A 20,368-nucleotide genomic window follows, 5' to 3' on the forward strand; every position below is an offset into this window, starting at 1 on the left:
GGGTTTGCTCCGAAAACAGCCGAGCTAAAAATAACACCATTAACAGGAATCAACTGTTTTAACTTGATGGCGTTAAATGCATGGAGGTCCACTAATTGTTCTAAGCTTTAATATATCGGATCTGACGCGCATTGTAGTGTCAAACATATGTACACGTTGAGGAATGCCAGCAAGCACATTTGTTTGGAGATGATCATAAATATGGTGTGGAGTAACAACATTTGTCAGATGTGTGTATTTCGAAGTGTATAAGTCCGAAAAAAATGTTAAGAAAAGGGGTGTATCCCAGAACTCCTACGTTATTTACTAACTAGACTGAAGAAAGTGGGAAGACATTTTGAATTTCATTTTCCAGCTATTGTTTTTTTAACTGAAAGTCAATCATTTTTTTGCGACGGATCAGTTTATGAAATGCGTAAACACAGCGTGTCAACCGATTTTACCGACCGTATGCAACCAATGAAATCGATCCTAATAAAATCGTACACATGTTAAAAACAAAACTACTCCAAATAGTTTTCAACCACGAAAAGCACATAGTCGCATGTGATTACATGACGTTATATTTAAATGGGCCTTTTCACAGAATTTGGCATGTATTGTAGCTTGTCATTAAATGCTTTATATTGATAAATTTAAACATTGGACTTAAAAATCTCCAGTAAAAAAACAAGAATACAATTAAACAAGAGATGTGTTCGTCAGAAACACAATGCCTCCTATTTCGCCGCTTTGAAATAATATTTTGTTTGACCTTTGACCTTGAAGAATTAACCTTGACCTTGAACTTCCACCACTATAAATGTGAAGCTTCATGAGATACACATGCATGCCATATATCAAGTTGCTATCTTCAATATTGCAAAAGTTATGGCCAACGTTAAAGTTGTTTTTTCGGACGGAAAAACAGACTGACATACTGACTGACATACTGATGGACAGTTCAACTGCTATATGCCACCCTACCGGGGGCATAAAAAGGGAAAATCAGTAACCCTCAACAGGGCTAAACCACTGACCCCTGGACCTGGATTAAAAAGTCTCCCGCCTAGCCCACTCGACCATTCCTACTCATGCTAATGGATGTATTTTTTACCTATATAAGCAGTCCTCGTAGTTTCCCCAAAATATAACAAAATATAACAACAATAGAACTCTCCAAATTATTCAATCGTTTCGCGTTGCAACGCTTTATAATTTTAATGTTTTCAAATCGTCAAAAGATGCATATAATGGATATTTTATAGCATGGTAAATGTTCAGTATTACTATTTCCACACAAATATCATAACTAAAACGAAAATTTGCGAATCTCAAACAACTTTTTTTAATTTTGTCAATTGACCAAAGCGTGAAAAGGCCGCTATAAGGCGTTCGATTTAACACGTTGATCCTTTGGAGTTCCACCACATTTAATATATTTCGAAAAATATAAAATGTAACCTGATAGAAAAACCCCACAACAGCTAAACCGTCAGGCTGAGAGACAGCGCCCGCAACACTGCCATACTTCTCATTGTAATGGACAATGTGAATCTGAAAGCAAACGTGAAATCTAGGGCAATGCTGAATATGATAACATGTGCATTATCAAATGTATTTCAAACAACAAATATCCATATCTAAATCATAATCTGTCCTACATTTGTCCGTTTGAGACGATCAAATTCATACACAATTTATTGTGGAACGAATATTTTATAATCATCTTAAAAATTGTAATACGGTACATTGAGTATTCAATTTGTGTGTGTTTGTTTTTGTTTAAATTGTTCGGTGTTTGAAAATAATTGAAGCCAGACAGACTAGACAGACCAGACAGACCAGACAGACCAGACAGACCAGACAGACCAGACAGACAGACAGACAGACAGACAGACAGACAGACAGACAGACAGACAGACAGACAGACAGACAGACAGACAGACAGACAGACAGACAGACAGACAAACGGACTGACCTAACAGAGAAACTTTTTTTAAGTTTTAGTAGTTACCAATAAGTCAATTTTAACTAACATTAAAAGAAATATCTATGCTACCTACACACAAAAATACCGATCAACAGCCCAATATAAACTCAAATTACTGAGCGGAGACAATGAGATTATCCCAAGTTGCCCCAATTTCAACCCCACCGTACCTAGGTCTGCATGAAGGGTACCTACAAACAAACATACATAACAATGCCTCCATCCGAACTGACGTAATCCAGCAAGATTTCTTGTTATCTATATTAACCCATGTATGACCAGTGAACTCTCCCATCCTTCTAAATTGGATCAATTTATTTCCAAAATTAGGGATGTCTAGAATATTTATTTCTATATTTAGAATATTTCTTACAAAAATTCCTGTAAGCAAACAGCGCAGACCCAGATGAGACACCGCATCACGCGGCGTCTCATCTGGGTCAACGCTGTTTGCCAAGTCCTATTTTCTAGACGCTAGGCATTAATGGGTTTACACTGACATGAACCTCACTGGCCCAAAATGAAAACCCTCAATAGATGAGCCTGTAACCTACCTACACAACGAATGCCAGCACAATATCTCCATCGAAACTGGTGTTATTGAGCGAAAAGTCCCCATCTAGTTTTACTATATGTTTTTAGTAACAGTGACCATCAGCCAATCGGCCCAAAAAGCAACCACATGCTAGACATACATGTCTACTAGACACAGGAATTTGTGCTCACATTTGTTTTCCTGAATATACCGGTACAAGTATAATAAGTGGTATATTCTTCTAAAATGCAGATCAAAATTAATAAGTGAAGTTATAATTGAATAGATTTATGAAATTTCCATTGAATACCTGTATTACAAACGGAGATATGGTGATGCTGCAATAGTAATACGCGGACGCCAGCGCCGACATTTGGATGAGTAGAATAACTCGGATTATTCGGTGAATAGTATAACTGCAAATACACTGTTTTGTAACTCACCTCCATGGGGTACATTTTTCCCTGCAGTGTGTGCTCAGAGCCGGATTGGTCGTTGGGACCCCAGTGGAGGTGGAACTGGGCCGCCCGGAAGGTTCCCGGAAGTCCACCATTCTTGATCGCGAGCCCGGCGGATGGCGCGATATCAATTTGAACTAGAGACGGAGAAAAAGAACGGTTATTGCTGGCGTTATCTTGGATGATACTATCACCCAAACTTAAATTAAGAACTCTTCATGATAGGAAATATAGCACTTCCGATGTATCATATTAGGCTCACTACCTCATGATATTACCAGCGGAGAGAATTTAAATACCACTGATGAGTGTAATCCATTTCTTATTAAATCGAAACAACAACAAATAAATGTATTGACACGTGTATACGTGTGCGAAATATGCAATAATATGCCTTACATTATGCATACATTTGTCAGCCCATTTATGCCTAGAGTCTAGGAAAAAGGCCTTGGCAAACAGCGTATACCCAGATAAGACGCCGCATCATGCGGCGTTCCATCAGGGTCTGCGCTGTTTGCTTAAAGGAATTTCTGTAAGAAATATTCTAAATATAGAAATAAATATACTAGACATCCCTAATTTTGGAAATAAATTGATCCAATTTATAAGGATGGGAGAGTCCACTTAGGCATAAATGGGTTAAGTTGGACATAATTAGACAGTGCAGCCACTCACCAGCATGGCCGTTGTTTGACAAGCTTCCATTGAAAGCCTGATCGTAGTTGATAAAGGTCAAAGTGTCCAGATTCATACTAGAGTCAAACACCATTTCCGGCTTATTCGGATGGGGGATATCAATCGGGGACTGCGCAGCTCTGCCACATTCTTCGTAGTACAGGGGCCAGTTCTCAGGGGCTGCAAGCGTCGTCATGGTTACAGTGTATGATTATAACATCACGAGTCACAAACTCATGTTACGAATAAAAGTATATATTAAAGTATAATGCACATGTGTGAAATTATAATTGCAAGTATTATCGTCTAACCTTCATAACCATGGTATCCCCAGTGCCAACTGTCGGGTATCGCTGTAAATGAAATATAAAAAAATGATATTTTTTTCACACGCAACAAGATGCCTGATGTAAATAACAAAGTTACACACATGTTTTATTGTTCAACATCATAAACCAATTTAATCAGACAGTACTATGTCCAGTCACCTTTATCAAAGCTTTTTTTCACTGTCCTGCTGTTGAGGGGTAGCACAGGCCGGTAGTTCATATCAAGGGGCTCCTTGGTCTCATTGGCGCTCACGCCTTTCTCATAAAGCGCACGGAACTCGCGCATCTGCAATTACATAAGCTGCATTCACGACCAAGACGAAAGTTATTTGCAATGTGTCAACATAAATTGTAATATAAATGCTCTTACCCTGGAAAGACAATGCGAAAAAAGTACACATGGAAAAGGTGTCTACCAGGTTCTAACGAAACCCAAGTATTCCAATATTGAACATGCATGCATAAACGATTTTTATATGATTATTCGAACAGCATCACCAAAAATAATATCTAATACAGCATAATAGCACAATCATATTTCATAACAGTTCTTGTCCATGTTTGTTAACTGTGGAGGCATTACCTGCGCATCTGAGATGGTGATCTTGTCTTCAAACAGGGTCCAGATGACGGCCTCATCACATGTGGGGGTGGTCAGACTGCCATTGTAGCGGTAGAACTCAGTCACGTGGGCTGGCATCAGGCGGGAGAAGTCCAGGTTTAGAGGACGCGACTGGCCTGAAAACATGTTAACGTTAAATATAACAGAAAGACAGTGACGTGATATATAGTCAAATATAAGCATGTACGAGATTTGTAGGATATGATACGAAAAGGTTTTCGCTAAAAAAGACAGAGCGCGTGTACGTTATTTTACTTGGTCTAAACTAAATTCAAACGCGTTAACCCATTTATGCCTAGTGGACTCTCCCATCCTTCTAAATTGGATCAATTTATTTCCAAAATTAGGGATGTCTAGTATATTTTTTTCTATATTTAGAATATTTCTTACAGAAATTCCTTTCAGCAAACAGCGCAGACCCTGATGAGACACCGCATCATGTCTTTATTCTATACGCTCTGCATAAATGGATTAACTAGGCATCTGACCACTTACACCGCATTCCTTACTTCGTTCACAGCTTATTGTACAACACAAATCACTATTAAATTATTATCTTCGTCGTGTTATTTTTATTTCGTTATTGCTTTCTGCGCAAACAAATCACCATTGAATAAGCCGCGTCATGCGAAACTGGGTCTCTTGGCATATGCGGCCATGGGAAGCTCCAGACAAGTCTGTGCATCCGCGAAGTCTGGTAGGGAGCTACCTTGTCCGCAATAAGACCTTGCTACACTTAATAGCGGACAGCGTAGCTCATGACCAGACTTGTCCGATTGCGCAGACTGGTCTAGTGCTTCTCGGGTCGCACATGACATAAGATCCATTTTCGCATGACGGGGCTAAAATGATAATAATCTATATAAGATTCAGGTTTCGTTGCAAAGTAGTTCTCCTGAATATCACAAGTAACATACCGTAGTGTCTAATGTCGCGCAAGGCTTCAACAAGTGGCTGAATATCAGTATTGTTCTCTCCATCAACCTGTCAAATAAAATACCATTACGTGAGGTAAAACACAAATTGACATATATCCTTACTAAGTTAAGATTTACCTTGTGCCTTTTTCCTTGCTAAGTTAAGACTTAAATAGTATATATTTCCATTTCGACGTAGAGATTTTCCTTTTTTACTTTAAGATATCTCTTACTACGTTACGATTTTCCATTCTACGTTACGACTTCAATGTCTATGTTAAGATTATCCCTTCTATGTTAACGGTAAAGTTTCCATATTACACTAAGATTACTCTTTCTACGTTATGATGTACATGTATACGTCAGATTTCCCTTACTACGTGAATATTTTAATGTATACGCCAGATTTCCTTTACAACGTTAGATTTTCCTTGCTACGTTATGATTTCCATGTATGCGCCGTATTTCCCTTAAAGTTACGTCATGATTTCCATGTAAACGCCAGATTTTTCTTACGACGTTCAAATTCCGCTTACTACGTTAAGATTTTTCAAACGACCGATCCCCGCTACATGAGCAAAACACAGATGATACTGACGCTGGTTGATTGTCAAACAAGCAATAGATGTGTTTCGGAACTCAATAGTGCGTTATTTTTCCATTCATAGTAGTACTTTATTCTGAGGATTTTCAACGCATAGTAGACAGTGGATATATGCTTTTAAATACATAACATAACATAATGCTCTTTTAAGCTTTTCAATGAGTAGTAGAACGTGTGTCTATGTTTTATCGCAATCATAATTAGGCCGATGCCATGACTGAATAATTCAATGTGATCTAGCGAGTACAACATAATTTTATTAGCTGTAAATGTACAGACGGATTTCGTAAACGTTGTACAAAACTGCAGGGAATGGTGAAACCATTAACAAATTGAACGAGTTTATTCTTCATATAATAAGCAAAGCGTGGTTTAATATTTTAATATTATTTTAATTTAGTTTAAGGGTAGAATTAATTATCAGACCATATTATAATTGGTGTTCAATATGTGTGACATTTTATGATGAGTCACTTGAAGATACACAAAACAAAAGGCATATTCAATGAAATTAATGATTAATGCAGCTGACACTGTCAACGTCCAAACATGTACTGTTTATTTTTTTAACCTACATCCCCTTGTATCGAATTAAGCGGGATCACGTTAACTCACGATTTATTTTAATTCACTCACCGGACAAAAGTATCCTACCAGTTTTGGGGTATGTTAATGTCATGCCTGATGAATGATGTTGGGATTAACTTTAAAAGCACGTCACCCTCCTACAAACTTTCAAACAGTTCGTATAAATTTATAAAGTGGTATCACATTAACGATGTTAACTGATCAGGTAGCTGACGTCACGCAACATTTCTTTCAAAGTAAGTGAGTCGATCTCTTATTACACCGGGCCTAATGTCTGTGCTAAAGCTGTGACCCCATTTAAGTCTGTGCGGACTGCGACCATGCTCCGCCTAGACTGGATTTTCGTTTAGAAGAGACTTAGCGAAAAGCATCCTGATTATTTTGCGCGATAAAAAGCCCTTGCATTAAGCCCGGTTTTGCGAGAGTGATGTAAATAATTGATTTTAGCATTATACATTTGCTTTTTGCGTCACTTTTGTTCAGTTAAAGTATTTGGTGAATTATAAGAGTATATTCGAACAGTCGCTGAGTATAGGTACCCAAATCAAATTGTTATCGTATACAAATGTTTAATAAGTAAACTATAAATAAGTAATGTTAAATAATTAAATTTGATTGGCACGTGTTACTCTTACTAACAAGAGCTGTCACCATAGGATGACTTATACCCCCTATAAACGCTTGGTAGAAGTTATGAGCTTTTTTCGAAACCTAAACGCAGATTTCGAAACCTAAACGCGAACCCTATGTTCAAGGTCAAGGTCACAAGGGGTCAAAATTTGTGTGCGTATGGAAAGGGCTTGTCTATATACACATGCATGCCAAATATGAAATTGCTATCTGAAGAGACATAGAGGTGATGAGCATTTTTCGAAATCTAAACGCAAAGTGTGATGGACAGACGGACGGACAGACGGACGGGCAGTCCTATCACTATATGCCCTCCTTAGGGGGCAAAAAAATGTCGTAGAATATCAAAATAACTCAGAAAGCCACATACACTAGAGAGCGGACACCATGCTAAATCCTTGAAACGCACTAAGTGACCCCGTGACCTAGTTTTTGACCCGGCATGACCCATATTCGAACTTGACCTAGATATTGTCTCGATACAACTTCTGTCCAAGTTTGGTAAAGATCAGATGAAAAATACTTCAATAAGAGAGCGGACACTATGCTAAATCCTTGAAATGCACTAAGTGACCCAGTGACCAGTTTTGACCCGGCATGACCCATATTCGAACTTGACCTAGATATTGTTTAGATACAACTTCTGACCAAGTTTGGTAAAGATCAGATGAAAACTATTTGAATTAGAGAGCGGACACGAAAGGTGTGACAGACTGACAAGGATATCAGTAACTGATGGATGCTCCCCAATGATGCTTTGTCGATATATGGTTTAATTGTGTGGAAAAAGTGTGAACTTGAGAAAGTCTATTATTAGCCTCAGTGACCTTGAGACCAGTGACCTCAAACCTCATCAAAAAGGTAGAGGTCCATGCAAGGTAACTACATCCCAAATATATAAGAAATCGATCAAATATTGAAGGCGCTATGAGAAACTTTAACCAAAGTATGACCTTAAGAAAATCTATTATTAGCCTCCGTGACCTTGAACCCAGTGACCTCAAACCTCATCAAAATGTAGAGGTCAATGCAAGATACCTACATGCCAAATATGAAAGAGATTGATAAAGTATTCAAGGCCCTATGAGAAACTGTAACAAAAGCGTGACGGCAAATCTTTTATTAGCCTTGGTGACCTTGACCTTGAACTCGGTGACCTCAAACCTCATCAAAAGGGAGATGTCTATGCAAGGTACCTATATGCCAAATATGAAAGAGATTGGTAAAGTATTGAAGACCCTATGAGAAACTGTAACAAAAGCGTGACGGAAAATCTATTATTTGCCTCGGTGACCTTGACCCAATGACCTCAAACCTCATCAAAAGATAGAGATCCATGCAAGGTACATTGCAAATATGTAAGAGATCGGTAAAGTGTTAAAGACGCTATAAGAAACTGAAACAAAAGTGTGATAGATAATCTATTGTTAGCCTCGTTGACCTTGACCTTGAACCCAGTGACCTCAAACCTCATCAAAAGGTAGAGATCTATGCAAGGTACCTACATGCCAAATATGAAAGAGATTGGTAAAGTATTGAAGGCCCATGATAAACTGTTACAAAAGCGTGACGGAAATCTATTATTAGCCTTGGTGACCTTGACCTTGAACCCAGTGAACCCAAACCTCTTCAAAAGGTAGAGGTCCATGCAAGGCACCTACATGCCAAATATGAAAGAGACTGGTAAAGTATTGAAGTCGCTTTGAGAAACGGTAACAAAAGTGTGACGGAATGAAGGAAAGAAGGAGGAAGGAAGGAAGGAAGGAAGGAAGAAGTGAGGGAGGGAGGGAGGGAGGGAGGGAGGGAGGGAGGGAGGAGGGAGGGACGGGAGGGAGCGGGAGGGAGGGAGGGAGGGGGGAGGGAGGGAGGCAGGCAGGCAGGCAGCAGGCAGCAGGCAGGCAGGCGGCAGCAGGCAGGCAGGCAGGAAGGCAGGAGGAGGAAGGAAGCGAAGGAAGGAAGGAAGGAAGGAAGGAAGGGAAAGGAGAAGGAAGGAAGGAAGGAAGGAAGGAAGGAACGGAAGGAACGAAGAAGGAAGTGAAGGAAGGAAGGAAGCGAAGGACTAAGGAAGGAAGGAAGGAGGAAGACGAAACGGACGGAGTCCCCCCGTCCTTCTACGCGTTCCTGAAGGGCCCTTCCTTCCTTCCTGCCGTCCTTCCTTCCTGTCCTTCCGGAAGGAGAAGGAGGAAGGGAAGGAAGGAAGGAAGGAACAAACTGGCATACTATCTATGTCCGCCGAAATTTTATTTCGGGCAGCATAATAAGAGAGCGGGACATTATGCTAAAATCCTTGAAATGCACAAGTGACCCCGGACCAGTTTTTGACCCGGCATGACCCATATTCGAACTTGACCTAATTATTGTCTAGATACAACTTCTGACCAAGTTTGGTAAAGATTAGATGAAAACTATTTGAATTAGAGATTGGACACGAAAAGAGTGGCAGACTGGCAGACAGACAGACAGACTGACAGACAGACTGACAGACGGACAGAGCGAAAACTATATACCCCCTTTTCTTCGAAAGGGGGCATTAAAATGCTCGAGCTATATTATTAGCTATATTATTAACATAGAATAAATGAAATTCGGAAGGCTATAAACCATGATGTGGACGTCGTTGCCGAACTCACCAAAAAGAAGATTCCAAGTACGGCGAGACCGTCATACACGTTCTTGGCGTCAGCTAGCGTCATATTGTCCTTAATGTGTACGATATGCAACTAAAAGCATAAAGGAATCACATGTCCTTAATTGTTCATTTATTGTTCTAGTACTGTCATGTCAGAATTAAGCACAAATGTACATAATGTATAATATCTTATGTGTTTTTTTTAAAATTTAATCGGATGATTTAAACTGGCGTTCAATATACAATACGAATAAAACCACAATACATTTCCGAACTCAAAAACTAAAATTGCAACATATGTGTACGTAACTTGATGCGTCGGTGATAGTATAATGGCAAGTGTATGAAATATTATTTTAAATTTAAGAGCTTTTAAGTGGAACGGTATTTAACCACGGCAAAGCTGTTTTGACAATGTTACTCTCATTGGCTCCCGTAATCATCCACACCTAACACTCTCTTACCTCCAATGGGAACTCGCGACCCCTAAATGTGTGCTCGGAGCCGCGTTTGTTGTCCGGGCCCCAGTGGAAGTGCAGTTGGAGAGCGACATACTTTCCGACGAGACCGCCCCCTGTCATGTACGTTTTGCCGACAGACGTGTCATTGATATCCAACTGAACTGCAAACAAGACAGCGGGGAAATTTCGTTCAAGGTTGTTTTTTTTTCGGATTTATTTTGTTGTTACATGACAGACCCGATGCGCACATGCATATCAACTTACAAGTACAGTTATAAATGCGCATAAAATAAACGTCTGAAATTTGGTGTATACACCTATGTTGTATATTATTATATACTTAGAGAGCTTTTCAACGGAATTACAATTACTTAAAAAAAATAAGCAACCAGCGCTTACTGAAGCAACCATTCTATTTTGAACAAGAGATGTGTTTGTCAGAAACACAATGCCCCCTATTGCGCCGCTTTGAAGCCATACATTTGACCTTTGACCTTGAAAGATGACATTGACCTTGATATTTAGCCACTCAAAATGTGAAGCTCCATGAGATACACATGTATGCCAAATATCAAGTTGCTATCTTCAATATTCAGAAAGTTATAAAAGTTTAACCAAGGTTAAAGTTTTATGACACACACATACAATGACTGACACAATAACAGACGGACAGGCAAAAAACAATATACCCCCGATCTTTCGATCGAAAAGTTTAAGGAACGAAAAAAACAATGACATTTGACCTTTGACCTTGAAGGATGACCTTGACCTTTATTTTTCACCACTCAAAATGTGCAGCTCCATGAGATACACATGCATGCCAAATATGAAGTTGCTATCTTCAATATTGCAAAAGTTATAAAAGTTTAACCAAGGTTAAGGTTTTGTGAAACACACATACAATGACTGACACAATGACAGACAGACAGGCCAAAACCAATATACCCCCGATCTTTCGATCCGGGGGCATAAAAATAAAAAACAAGCAAAATTGTGGAATTGATATTCCCGTTTATTTTTGTTTGCGGATGGGTTAAAATCATCTTATCAACGGTACAATTCTAAAGAAAGTAATTAAGTGTATGATAAATGTTTTTATGCATAGCAATTATTCTCATTGATATCTATACATCCATGAAGTTTCATGATACATTCTTATAGCGTTCCTGCATTATACAAAAACAACAAAACGCAATAACTCTTATTTAAAGTGTAGAGTAATGATTTTGTGCAATGCCATTCTCCTTATTGATATCAACACACCCACAAAGCGTAATGTTGAAATCGTGCATTGTATCTGAGATATAGCCCTGAAAAGTAAAATACTAAAAAAGAAAGAGCAATAACTCTTATTTAAGAAAGTATAGAGTTATGGCTTTTGTGTATGACACTTATCCTCATTAATATATATACACACCCATGACGTTTAATGTTGATATTTTATATAGTTTCTGAGATATTACTATGAAAACTGTGTGACTGGAGGACGAACGGACTGACGGACGGCAAACACCAATCTATATCCATCCGCCTTTGGCAGGGAATAAAAATAAACTAAAACATGAAAAAAACTGAACGTTAAATGCAAATTAGTACATGTATTTTAAGATTCGTGAATACAACACAATGTGGAAAACTATACCGGAATATATTCAACTGCATAAGAGTTTAGTTATTCATTAGTTTGAGATAAGCATCCTTTGCCAGGCTCACTTTACTGACAATATCCGACAATATCGGCCACCAATCTTGCATTGTTGATGAGGAAAGTAGGCGGGTTGTACCAAGAGTGACAGGAAGTGCCTTAAATCTTGCTGACCTAAGTCAGAACATTTACTAACCGGAATAACGTTACAAAAACCAGTCGATTTTGATACGCGGTGAAAACAGAAGTGCGAGTGCGCCAAGTGTCGGCTGCAAAAATTTAGCTCTGATGAAACGTTGATTATTTGGACTTGTAGAATCTGGATTTTCGTCACATTGTTACATGAACACATAGCTTAGTACTTTTTACTTATTTGTAGTTAGTTTTTCATTTTAATTAGTAAAATAATTAGATACAAATAGTCTTATAAAAATTGTGTGTATAACTTATACGTTGTAGTGAGCAAAAAATCAAAGGATTATGTCGTTCATTCAGTACAATAAAGATCAATTACTGCACTGTGCAGGTGTGGATAGAAAATTGATAAAACCGGACAATGAAACTCTTTCACTATTGAAATCATACAGTACCTTGAAATACAGAGGCGCCCGCGGCGGTAAACATAAGCTGAAACGAAATCATGACATAAACCAGGGTGTCCACCTGGAGAATATTAAATTACTACCAAGAGAAATTCCTACAATAACCAGTAACTTGTCAAATACAGCAAAACCTCTGCAAACCGTCCAAAAGACGACCATTCATGATAACCTTATAAAAGTCAAAATTGAAGCTAAAATCACCGGTTAGCGGGCAGAAAAACATCAAAATATGCAACATAAATCCTAGATCTGGAAAAAACAAGACCCTGTCTCTCAACGATATTATATCAACTAATGAGTTTGATCTTGTAGCCATAACAGAAACCTGGCTTGGCACATCGACAGATAAAACCTGCTTTACCGAGCTCTTATCTGAAGGCTACCAAATAAAACATGTACAACGTCCCCGCGGTCGCCGTGGGGGAGGAGTTGCTTTAATACACAAGACTAGCATTGAAATAAAAGTCTTGACTTCAACTAAAGACAAACAATTCACTACCTTTGAACACATGGACTGTAGTGTACATATTAAAGACTACTCTCTAAGATTGGCTGTAATCTACAGACCGCCTCCATCAAACGACAATGGCTTGAAAGCAAGTACTTTCTTAGAGGAAGAATGGTCCCAGTTTTTATCAAAATATGCAATAACAGATAAAAACATCATTTTGACCGGCGATCTGAATTTTCACCTTGACGATCCGTCTGATAAAGATACTGTAAAGTTCATTAATATACTTCATTCTTTTGGTATGATGCAGCATGTAAAAGAGCCATTACACGTACGAGGACACACTCTGGACGTTTTAATCACCAGGGACACTGTGGATACGGTATCCAACGTAGTTGTTACCGATCCTGGACTTTCAGTCGGCTCAGGAAACATTTCTAAAGACCATTATGCCGTCATCTTAATGCAAGAGCATCAAAACCAGCTCCGGTTAGAAAAACTGTAACCTTTCGGAAACTACGAGAGATCAATATTGAAACATTTAAACAGGATATCACAGAGTCAGAAATACAATTTGAAAATATAGATGACCCTGAAACCCTTGTCCAAACTTATGATACTAAACTTTCATCTTTGGTAGACAAACATGCTCCACTAAGAACAAAATCTTTAACCCTGCGGCCGACTTGCCCGTGGTACACAGATGAGCTTCATGACGCTAAACATATCAAATTTGGAAAGAAAATGGCTAAAATCGAGACTCACTATTGATCATGAAATTTATAGAAACCACTGCGCCAAAATGAACAAAATGTTGAAAAAAGCACGCGTAGATTTTTATTCAGATAAAGTAACATCCTGTGGCCGTGATCAAAATCACAAAACACTTACTAGATGGCCCATCTGAAATAGCTCTCCCTTCTGGCAAAACATCCGATGAGTTAGCACAAGATTTCAATAAGTTTTTCATAAATAAAAGTGAAGGTATCAGAAAAGATATCTCTGAACATGCCCTATCTCAAGCAAATTCAAAACATAGTAATGATAATAACCCAACAGCAGAAACATGCAGTTTGACACATTTCCGTCCGACAACTGAGGAAGAAGTTGAAAAAATCATTATGCAATCCCCAAATAAATCTTGCGAGCTTGACCCTATTCCAACTTGGCTCCTGAAAGAATGCAAAACTGAACTGCTACCAATACTGACAAAAATCATCAATCTTTCGATGGAAACAGCAAGTGTACCAAGATCATTTCAAACATCACGTATAAGACCTTTATTTAAAAAGCCCACCTTAGATAAAGAAACACTACAAAACTATCGCCCGGTTTCGAATCTGCCATATGTTTCAAAATTATTGAAGAAAGTTGTCAGCAGAAGAATAGATGAACATTTGACAGAAAACAATTTAAATTCAGAAAATCAGTCTGCATACAGGAAGTTTCACTCAACAGAAACAGCTTTATTAAAAGTTCAAAACGATGGCCTTCAATCATTAGATAAGAAAAAGGTCACTGTCTTTGTTATGCTGGATCTCTCTGCCGCTTTCGACACCATCGACCACATAACCCTTTTAAGCCGTCTCGAACAACAGTTCGGCTTTGCTGAACAACCACTACAGTGGGTAGCTTCCTACCTATCTGACCGCTTCCAAACGGTGAGCATTGACGGCAAGGTATCATAACCAGTGCTGCTGACCTTCAGCGTACCCCAGGGATCTGCGTTAGGCCCAAAATTTTATAATATGTACACTAAACCTGTTTGGGAAATTTGCAAAAAACATGGACTCGGGCATCACTTCTACCCCGATTACTCACAGCTCTACCTTTCCTTTGAACCCACCGATGGAGCAGCCCAAGACGAAACACTAAATCGAGTTGAAAAGTGCCTCCACGATATCATCTCGTGGATGAATACAAATATGCTAAAAATTAACACCGACAAAACCGACGTCATAGTATTTTCAAGTCAAAACAACGCCAAGTACGTAGATGGGTTAACTATTAAAGTAGGGGACTCGACAATTAAACCATCGCAATACGTACGAAATCTCGGTGCTTGGTTTGATTCAAGAATGAACATCATATTAATGCTATAAGTAGATCATGTTTTGGTCAGATTAGGCAAATAGGTCACATCAGGCAATATCTTACACCAAATGCCACAAAATCATTGGTCAATTCACTTGTCACGTCTCGGCTAGACTATTGCAATGCACTGCTGTATGGAACACAAACATCAGCTATCAAGAAACTACAAAATGTTCAAAACACTGCGGCGCGTGTTATCACAAGAACATCCCGCTATAGTCACATAACACCAATCCTAAAAGAACTACACTGGCTCCCAGTAGAAAAAAGAATCCACTTCAAAATACTTACCAATGCGTTCAAAGCCTTAAATGGACAATCGCCTGTATATCTGAAAAACCTACTTTAAGTCTTTGAACCAAGGCGAAACTTAAGATCAGAGAACGAAGCGACTTCATTAGTGATTCCAACGAAGATTAAATCCGTATCATACGGAGAGCGAAGTTTCATGTACGCTGCTCCAAAACTCTGGAACTCACTTCCATCAAACATTCGAGGTTCTTCAACACTGAATTCATTCAAAAAGGCACTGAAAACTCACCTCTTCCTCCAATCTTATGCAATATAAGCAGTGGTTTATTCAATTCATTATATAAAATCTCAATCATCATCAACTTGATTTAACCCTTAAAAGGAAGCACAATTTTTTTTTTGTTTTACGTAGTACTTATTGTTTAAGTTTTAGATTTTATTGTTTCATTAATTGTCTTATGGCTATACACATAGGGTAGTTTTACAGTGTCTTGTTGATCTTTCTAATCTATGGTTACTGTGCATGTTTTTACGTAGTACTTATAGTATAATAGAGTAGTTTTATAGTATAATTGAGTAGTTTTGATCGATTTCTTTTGAAACAGCGTTGCAAAATGTATTCGTATCTGCGATACGTCAAATGTTCTTATGTAAAGCGCATTTGAACGTGCACACTTGCATGAAAAGGGCGCTATATAAATCCGGTAGCATAATATTAATAGTAAATCGGCGAGACTTCAAGTAGTTGAAAAACATTAATTTATTTCAGCTAGATAATATTTTTATTATTAAACAGGAAACCTTTATTGTGATTATAATTGTGATCTGCAACTGGGCTATTACAGTCATATATTAAGATATTAAAATAGAACTATATAATCGCGTGTTGCATTTTATTAAACTCATCGCAAAATTATTGTGTACCAAAAGCCATAGGATCGTATATTTAAGGAATTGGCTTACATAAAGCCAGTCTTTTATTATAACCACTCATTTCTACGCTTAGCTGCATGGGGTACCAGTAATAAGTAAACATATTAATGTCAGCAACTGCCAACAACAATATGTATAAAGTAACTGACAACTGGCATTAAATGCCAGGTACTGACTATAGTCCGACTTGAAACAAAGGTGGGGAGAGTAATAATATGAGACGCGTTCTGAGAAAACTGGGCTAAATGCATGTGCGTAAAGTGTCGTCCCGGATTAGCCTGTGCAGTCCGCAGATGCAAATCAGGGACGACACTTTTACGCTTAAATAGGAATTTTGCTAAGAAAAGACTTCTTTTAAACGAAAAATGTCATAAAAGTGGAAAGTGTCTTCACGGTGCCGTCCGCACAGGCTAATACGGGACGACACTTTACGCACAAGCATTATGCCCATTTTTCTCAGAACACGACTCATATCACTATCAAATCCGCTTTCCTAGAAATTTTAGTGCACCACTCAACTAACGGAACTTGCCGGCCAGTCGACGTAATTGAATACGAGCAATCGCATGTACGATTTGTCAGATTCAGTGGAGTAGATGTTGGGAAAATATATGGAAATACCCATAGTGCCACATGCCGCATTTAATACTGACGTGCGCAGAATACTACATTAGGCCAATGTTGAATACAGAATAAAACAAGAGCTTTCAGAGGACAGCGCGCTCGATTATTCGAGTGCTTGACAGTATAGCGTAAGCCATCATGGAGAGGGGGGTATAATGTGGGTTTGTGGTCATTTAATAGATGCTCTTTCAAAATAAAGAAAAAAAGAAAAATATTTATTTTGTTTTTATTTTATTTTTAATTTTTTTTTGTGGGGGGGGGGGGGATTCTTGGGTGGGGCGTGGGGGATAGTTTGGGTGGAGTCCATTGTGGTATGTCAGGTAAGTGTTGTTTTGTCAAAGTATGAATCAAATCTGATTTTAAATAAAAAAAAAGTTATGGCAATTTAAGCAAAATTTATCAATCTGACCTTGAGAGTCAATGTCATTCAAAGGTCATGGTCAAATTCAACTTGCCAGGTACAGTAACATCATGATGGTAAGAAAGTATTCGAAGTTTGAAAGCAATAGTCTTAATATTTAAGAAGTAAAGTGGATCTAAACACAAAATTTAACAAAATAATCAAAGTTACAAAGACAAAAAAGAGCCATAATTCCTACAAAATGCTTGATACAGTTGTCTGCTCTTGTTCATAGATTGTGGTCATGTTGGTAAAGAAGTATGCAAAATATAAAAGCAATATGTCAAAGAACATAGACAATATTTGAGGTGGTACGCAAACTTTAACATATAAAATCTAAGTGAAAAAAGGGCCATAATTCTTACAAAATGCTTGATACAGTTGTCTGCTCTTGTTTATAGGTTGGGGTCATGTTGGTAAAGAAGTATGCAAAATATAAAAGCAATATGTCAAGGGACATTGAAAATATTTGAGGTGGTACGCAAACTTTAACATAGAGTTATCAATAATATGAATATTCTAAGTGGAAAAGGGGCCATAATTCTTACAAAATGCTTGATACAGTTGTCTGCTCTTGTTTATAGGTTGGGGTCATGTTGGTAAAGAAGTATTCAAAATATGAAAGCAATTTGTCAAGACATAGAAAATATTTGTGGTGGTACGCAAACTTTAACATTTGCAAGCTCACGCTCACGCTCACACTCACGCTCACGCTAACGCCGACGCCGGGGTGAGTAGGATAGCTCCACTATATATATTTCATATATAATAGTCGAGCTAAAAATAAATTTAGAGAGGCTTTTAAAACTCAGCCTCGAGCCTTGACGAAAAACAGTCAACAAGATAATAATGTTTAAAGCCTCTATAAAGCTCAAAATCAACGAAAATTTAGTAAAGTATTTCGTAAAATAAAGTTAACAACTAAACAATCAGTGTTCCTTATAGCAATAGTCATTCAAGTTCAACGCTAGAATTGGTATGATTACATAGATTTTTGCTGATACAAAATGCTCGTTTTTATTAATTTGTGACACAATGACCTAATTCCATTTTAATTTCTCGCATATATATCTTTTCATACGACAAACGAACACTAAAATGGTTTCATGTGTTGTATGGATATCGTTGCGGGAAATTAAAATGAAATTAAATTATGCAAAATAATAATATAAACGAGCATTTTGTATCAACAAACATCAATATACCAGACCACATCTGGCGTTGAAATTTCGGCAATTGCCATAAGGAACACTGATTTTTAATTATTTAACTAAACTTTACGAAATACTTTACGAAATTTTCGTTGATTTTGAGTTTTATAAAGGCTTAAAACTCAGAAACCAGTCAACACTTAATAGAGGCTTAAAACTCAGAAACCAGTCAACACCAGATACAGCATAAGCTTACCAGTATGGCCATTGTTTTTTAGAATTGGCGAGTTGGCTGTCATGTTGCTGTATCCGGTGAAGTTGAACTTGCCCAAGCTGGCATCATAAACGAGTTTGCTGTTGGCGGGTAAATCTATGGGTGATTGGTTCTGTCCGCCACATTTCGGATATTGGTCCTTCCAGTAACTAGGCGCTGAAGTGAAAGAGGCAAATTTCAATAACAAAAACAACATATACAGGTTATGATGGGGCTTAAACATATTGATATCAATTAAGATTTTATTCTATGATTGTATTGAATATTAAAATATAATCTAAATTTATTTTAAAATGAACATTATTTATAGACTCATCGAGAATAAACTGTTCTACAATATTCTCTATCGAAATGCTGCTTAACCCGTAACTAGTAGATGCATAAGAAGAAAAGAAAACATACCTGTTTTCCCATCATAGGACCCTGAAACAGAAAAACGTGCACACATTTTATTTAATAAGGCGGATAATTACATACCAGTGAGAATGAACCTCCGGTCATATATCGGTATGCCTTTATATTACTGTTCATCAATATATAATCAAACTCGATGCTATACCGAATCCAATTAAGAAAAATCTCCTTGCGGCCATGTTGTTCAAGCAACCGCAACCATTTTCAAACTCGTCCAATTTATTATTAGTTATTATTTGAAAAAAATCTTCTGGACAAGTTTCAGAATGATCGGAAAATAAATGTGGCCTCTAGAGTGTTAACAAGGGGTATAAATGTGGCCTCTAGAGTGTTAACAAGGGGTATAAATGTGGCCTCTAGAGTGTTAACAAGGTTTTACTAGTGACTTATAAGGAAAGCCCAGGAATCTGGCGGCAATGTTTTTCAACCAACCGGAACCATTTTCGAACTCGTAAAAGATGTCATTGGCACAAATCTTCTGACCAAATTTCATTAAGATCGGGCAATAAATGTGGCCTCTAGAGTTATAACAAGGCAAACGTTGACGCCGCACAAACACTCGACGCACGACGCTCGACGGACAAAAGGCGTTCACAAAAGCTCACAATAATAGCAGTGTGCATGTAAACAAAGATATATCCGATACATAAATACTAGTGATGGGACCGAATATCCGAATATTCGAATATTCGAGTATCGGCCCAATATTCGAATCCAAAATTCATATTCGAACATTCTATTTTTATGCAAATATACTTCCAAAAAGTTATAAGTACATGTACAAAGTCGCAGTTTTGGTTTCCATTATAAGTCATTGCTTTGTTTACAGCTTCCATCAATGAACGAGATGATAATTGGCCGACGGGATGGTATAAGGAGAGGGACCAATCGTCGAATTACTATAAATTCATAGTTATGCAATATGTACAAACTATTTTCTGAAAATCAGTCGAAAATGAAAGTTTATTTATGTAAAGCATTTACGTATATTGATAAACATTAAAAAATTGGTGTTTTGACAGGTTTTTTAACCTCAGCGGTCAATTGTATAAACAGTGGTTAATATTAACTTTAGTAACTTGATTAACGCAGTTATTTACATGGT

At 37.8% G+C, this 20,368-nt stretch overlaps 1 protein-coding gene across 2 annotated transcripts in view; it reads right to left on the minus strand.

The window, feature by feature from the left end:
* Positions 1-20,368, minus strand: part of LOC127871465 (uncharacterized) — a 48,565-nt gene that overhangs the window by 11,852 nt on the left and 16,345 nt on the right. For both annotated transcript variants that reach the window (XM_052414410.1, XM_052414409.1), the window contains exons 2-12: positions 19,252-19,272; positions 18,832-19,005; positions 10,427-10,584; positions 9,964-10,053; positions 5,512-5,578; positions 4,556-4,710; positions 4,132-4,258; positions 3,955-3,996; positions 3,644-3,823; positions 2,951-3,102; positions 1,444-1,536 (exon numbers count right to left, since the gene is read on the minus strand). In XM_052414410.1, the coding sequence (XP_052270370.1) occupies positions 1,444-1,536; positions 2,951-3,102; positions 3,644-3,823; positions 3,955-3,996; positions 4,132-4,258; positions 4,556-4,710; positions 5,512-5,578; positions 9,964-10,053; positions 10,427-10,584; positions 18,832-19,005; positions 19,252-19,272 (1,259 nt within the window). The remainder of the gene's footprint in view (positions 1-1,443; positions 1,537-2,950; positions 3,103-3,643; positions 3,824-3,954; positions 3,997-4,131; positions 4,259-4,555; positions 4,711-5,511; positions 5,579-9,963; positions 10,054-10,426; positions 10,585-18,831; positions 19,006-19,251; positions 19,273-20,368) is intronic.

Source organism: Dreissena polymorpha, chromosome 3 (assembly GCF_020536995.1).
Source record: "Dreissena polymorpha isolate Duluth1 chromosome 3, UMN_Dpol_1.0, whole genome shotgun sequence".
NCBI lineage: Eukaryota > Metazoa > Mollusca > Bivalvia > Myida > Dreissenidae > Dreissena > Dreissena polymorpha.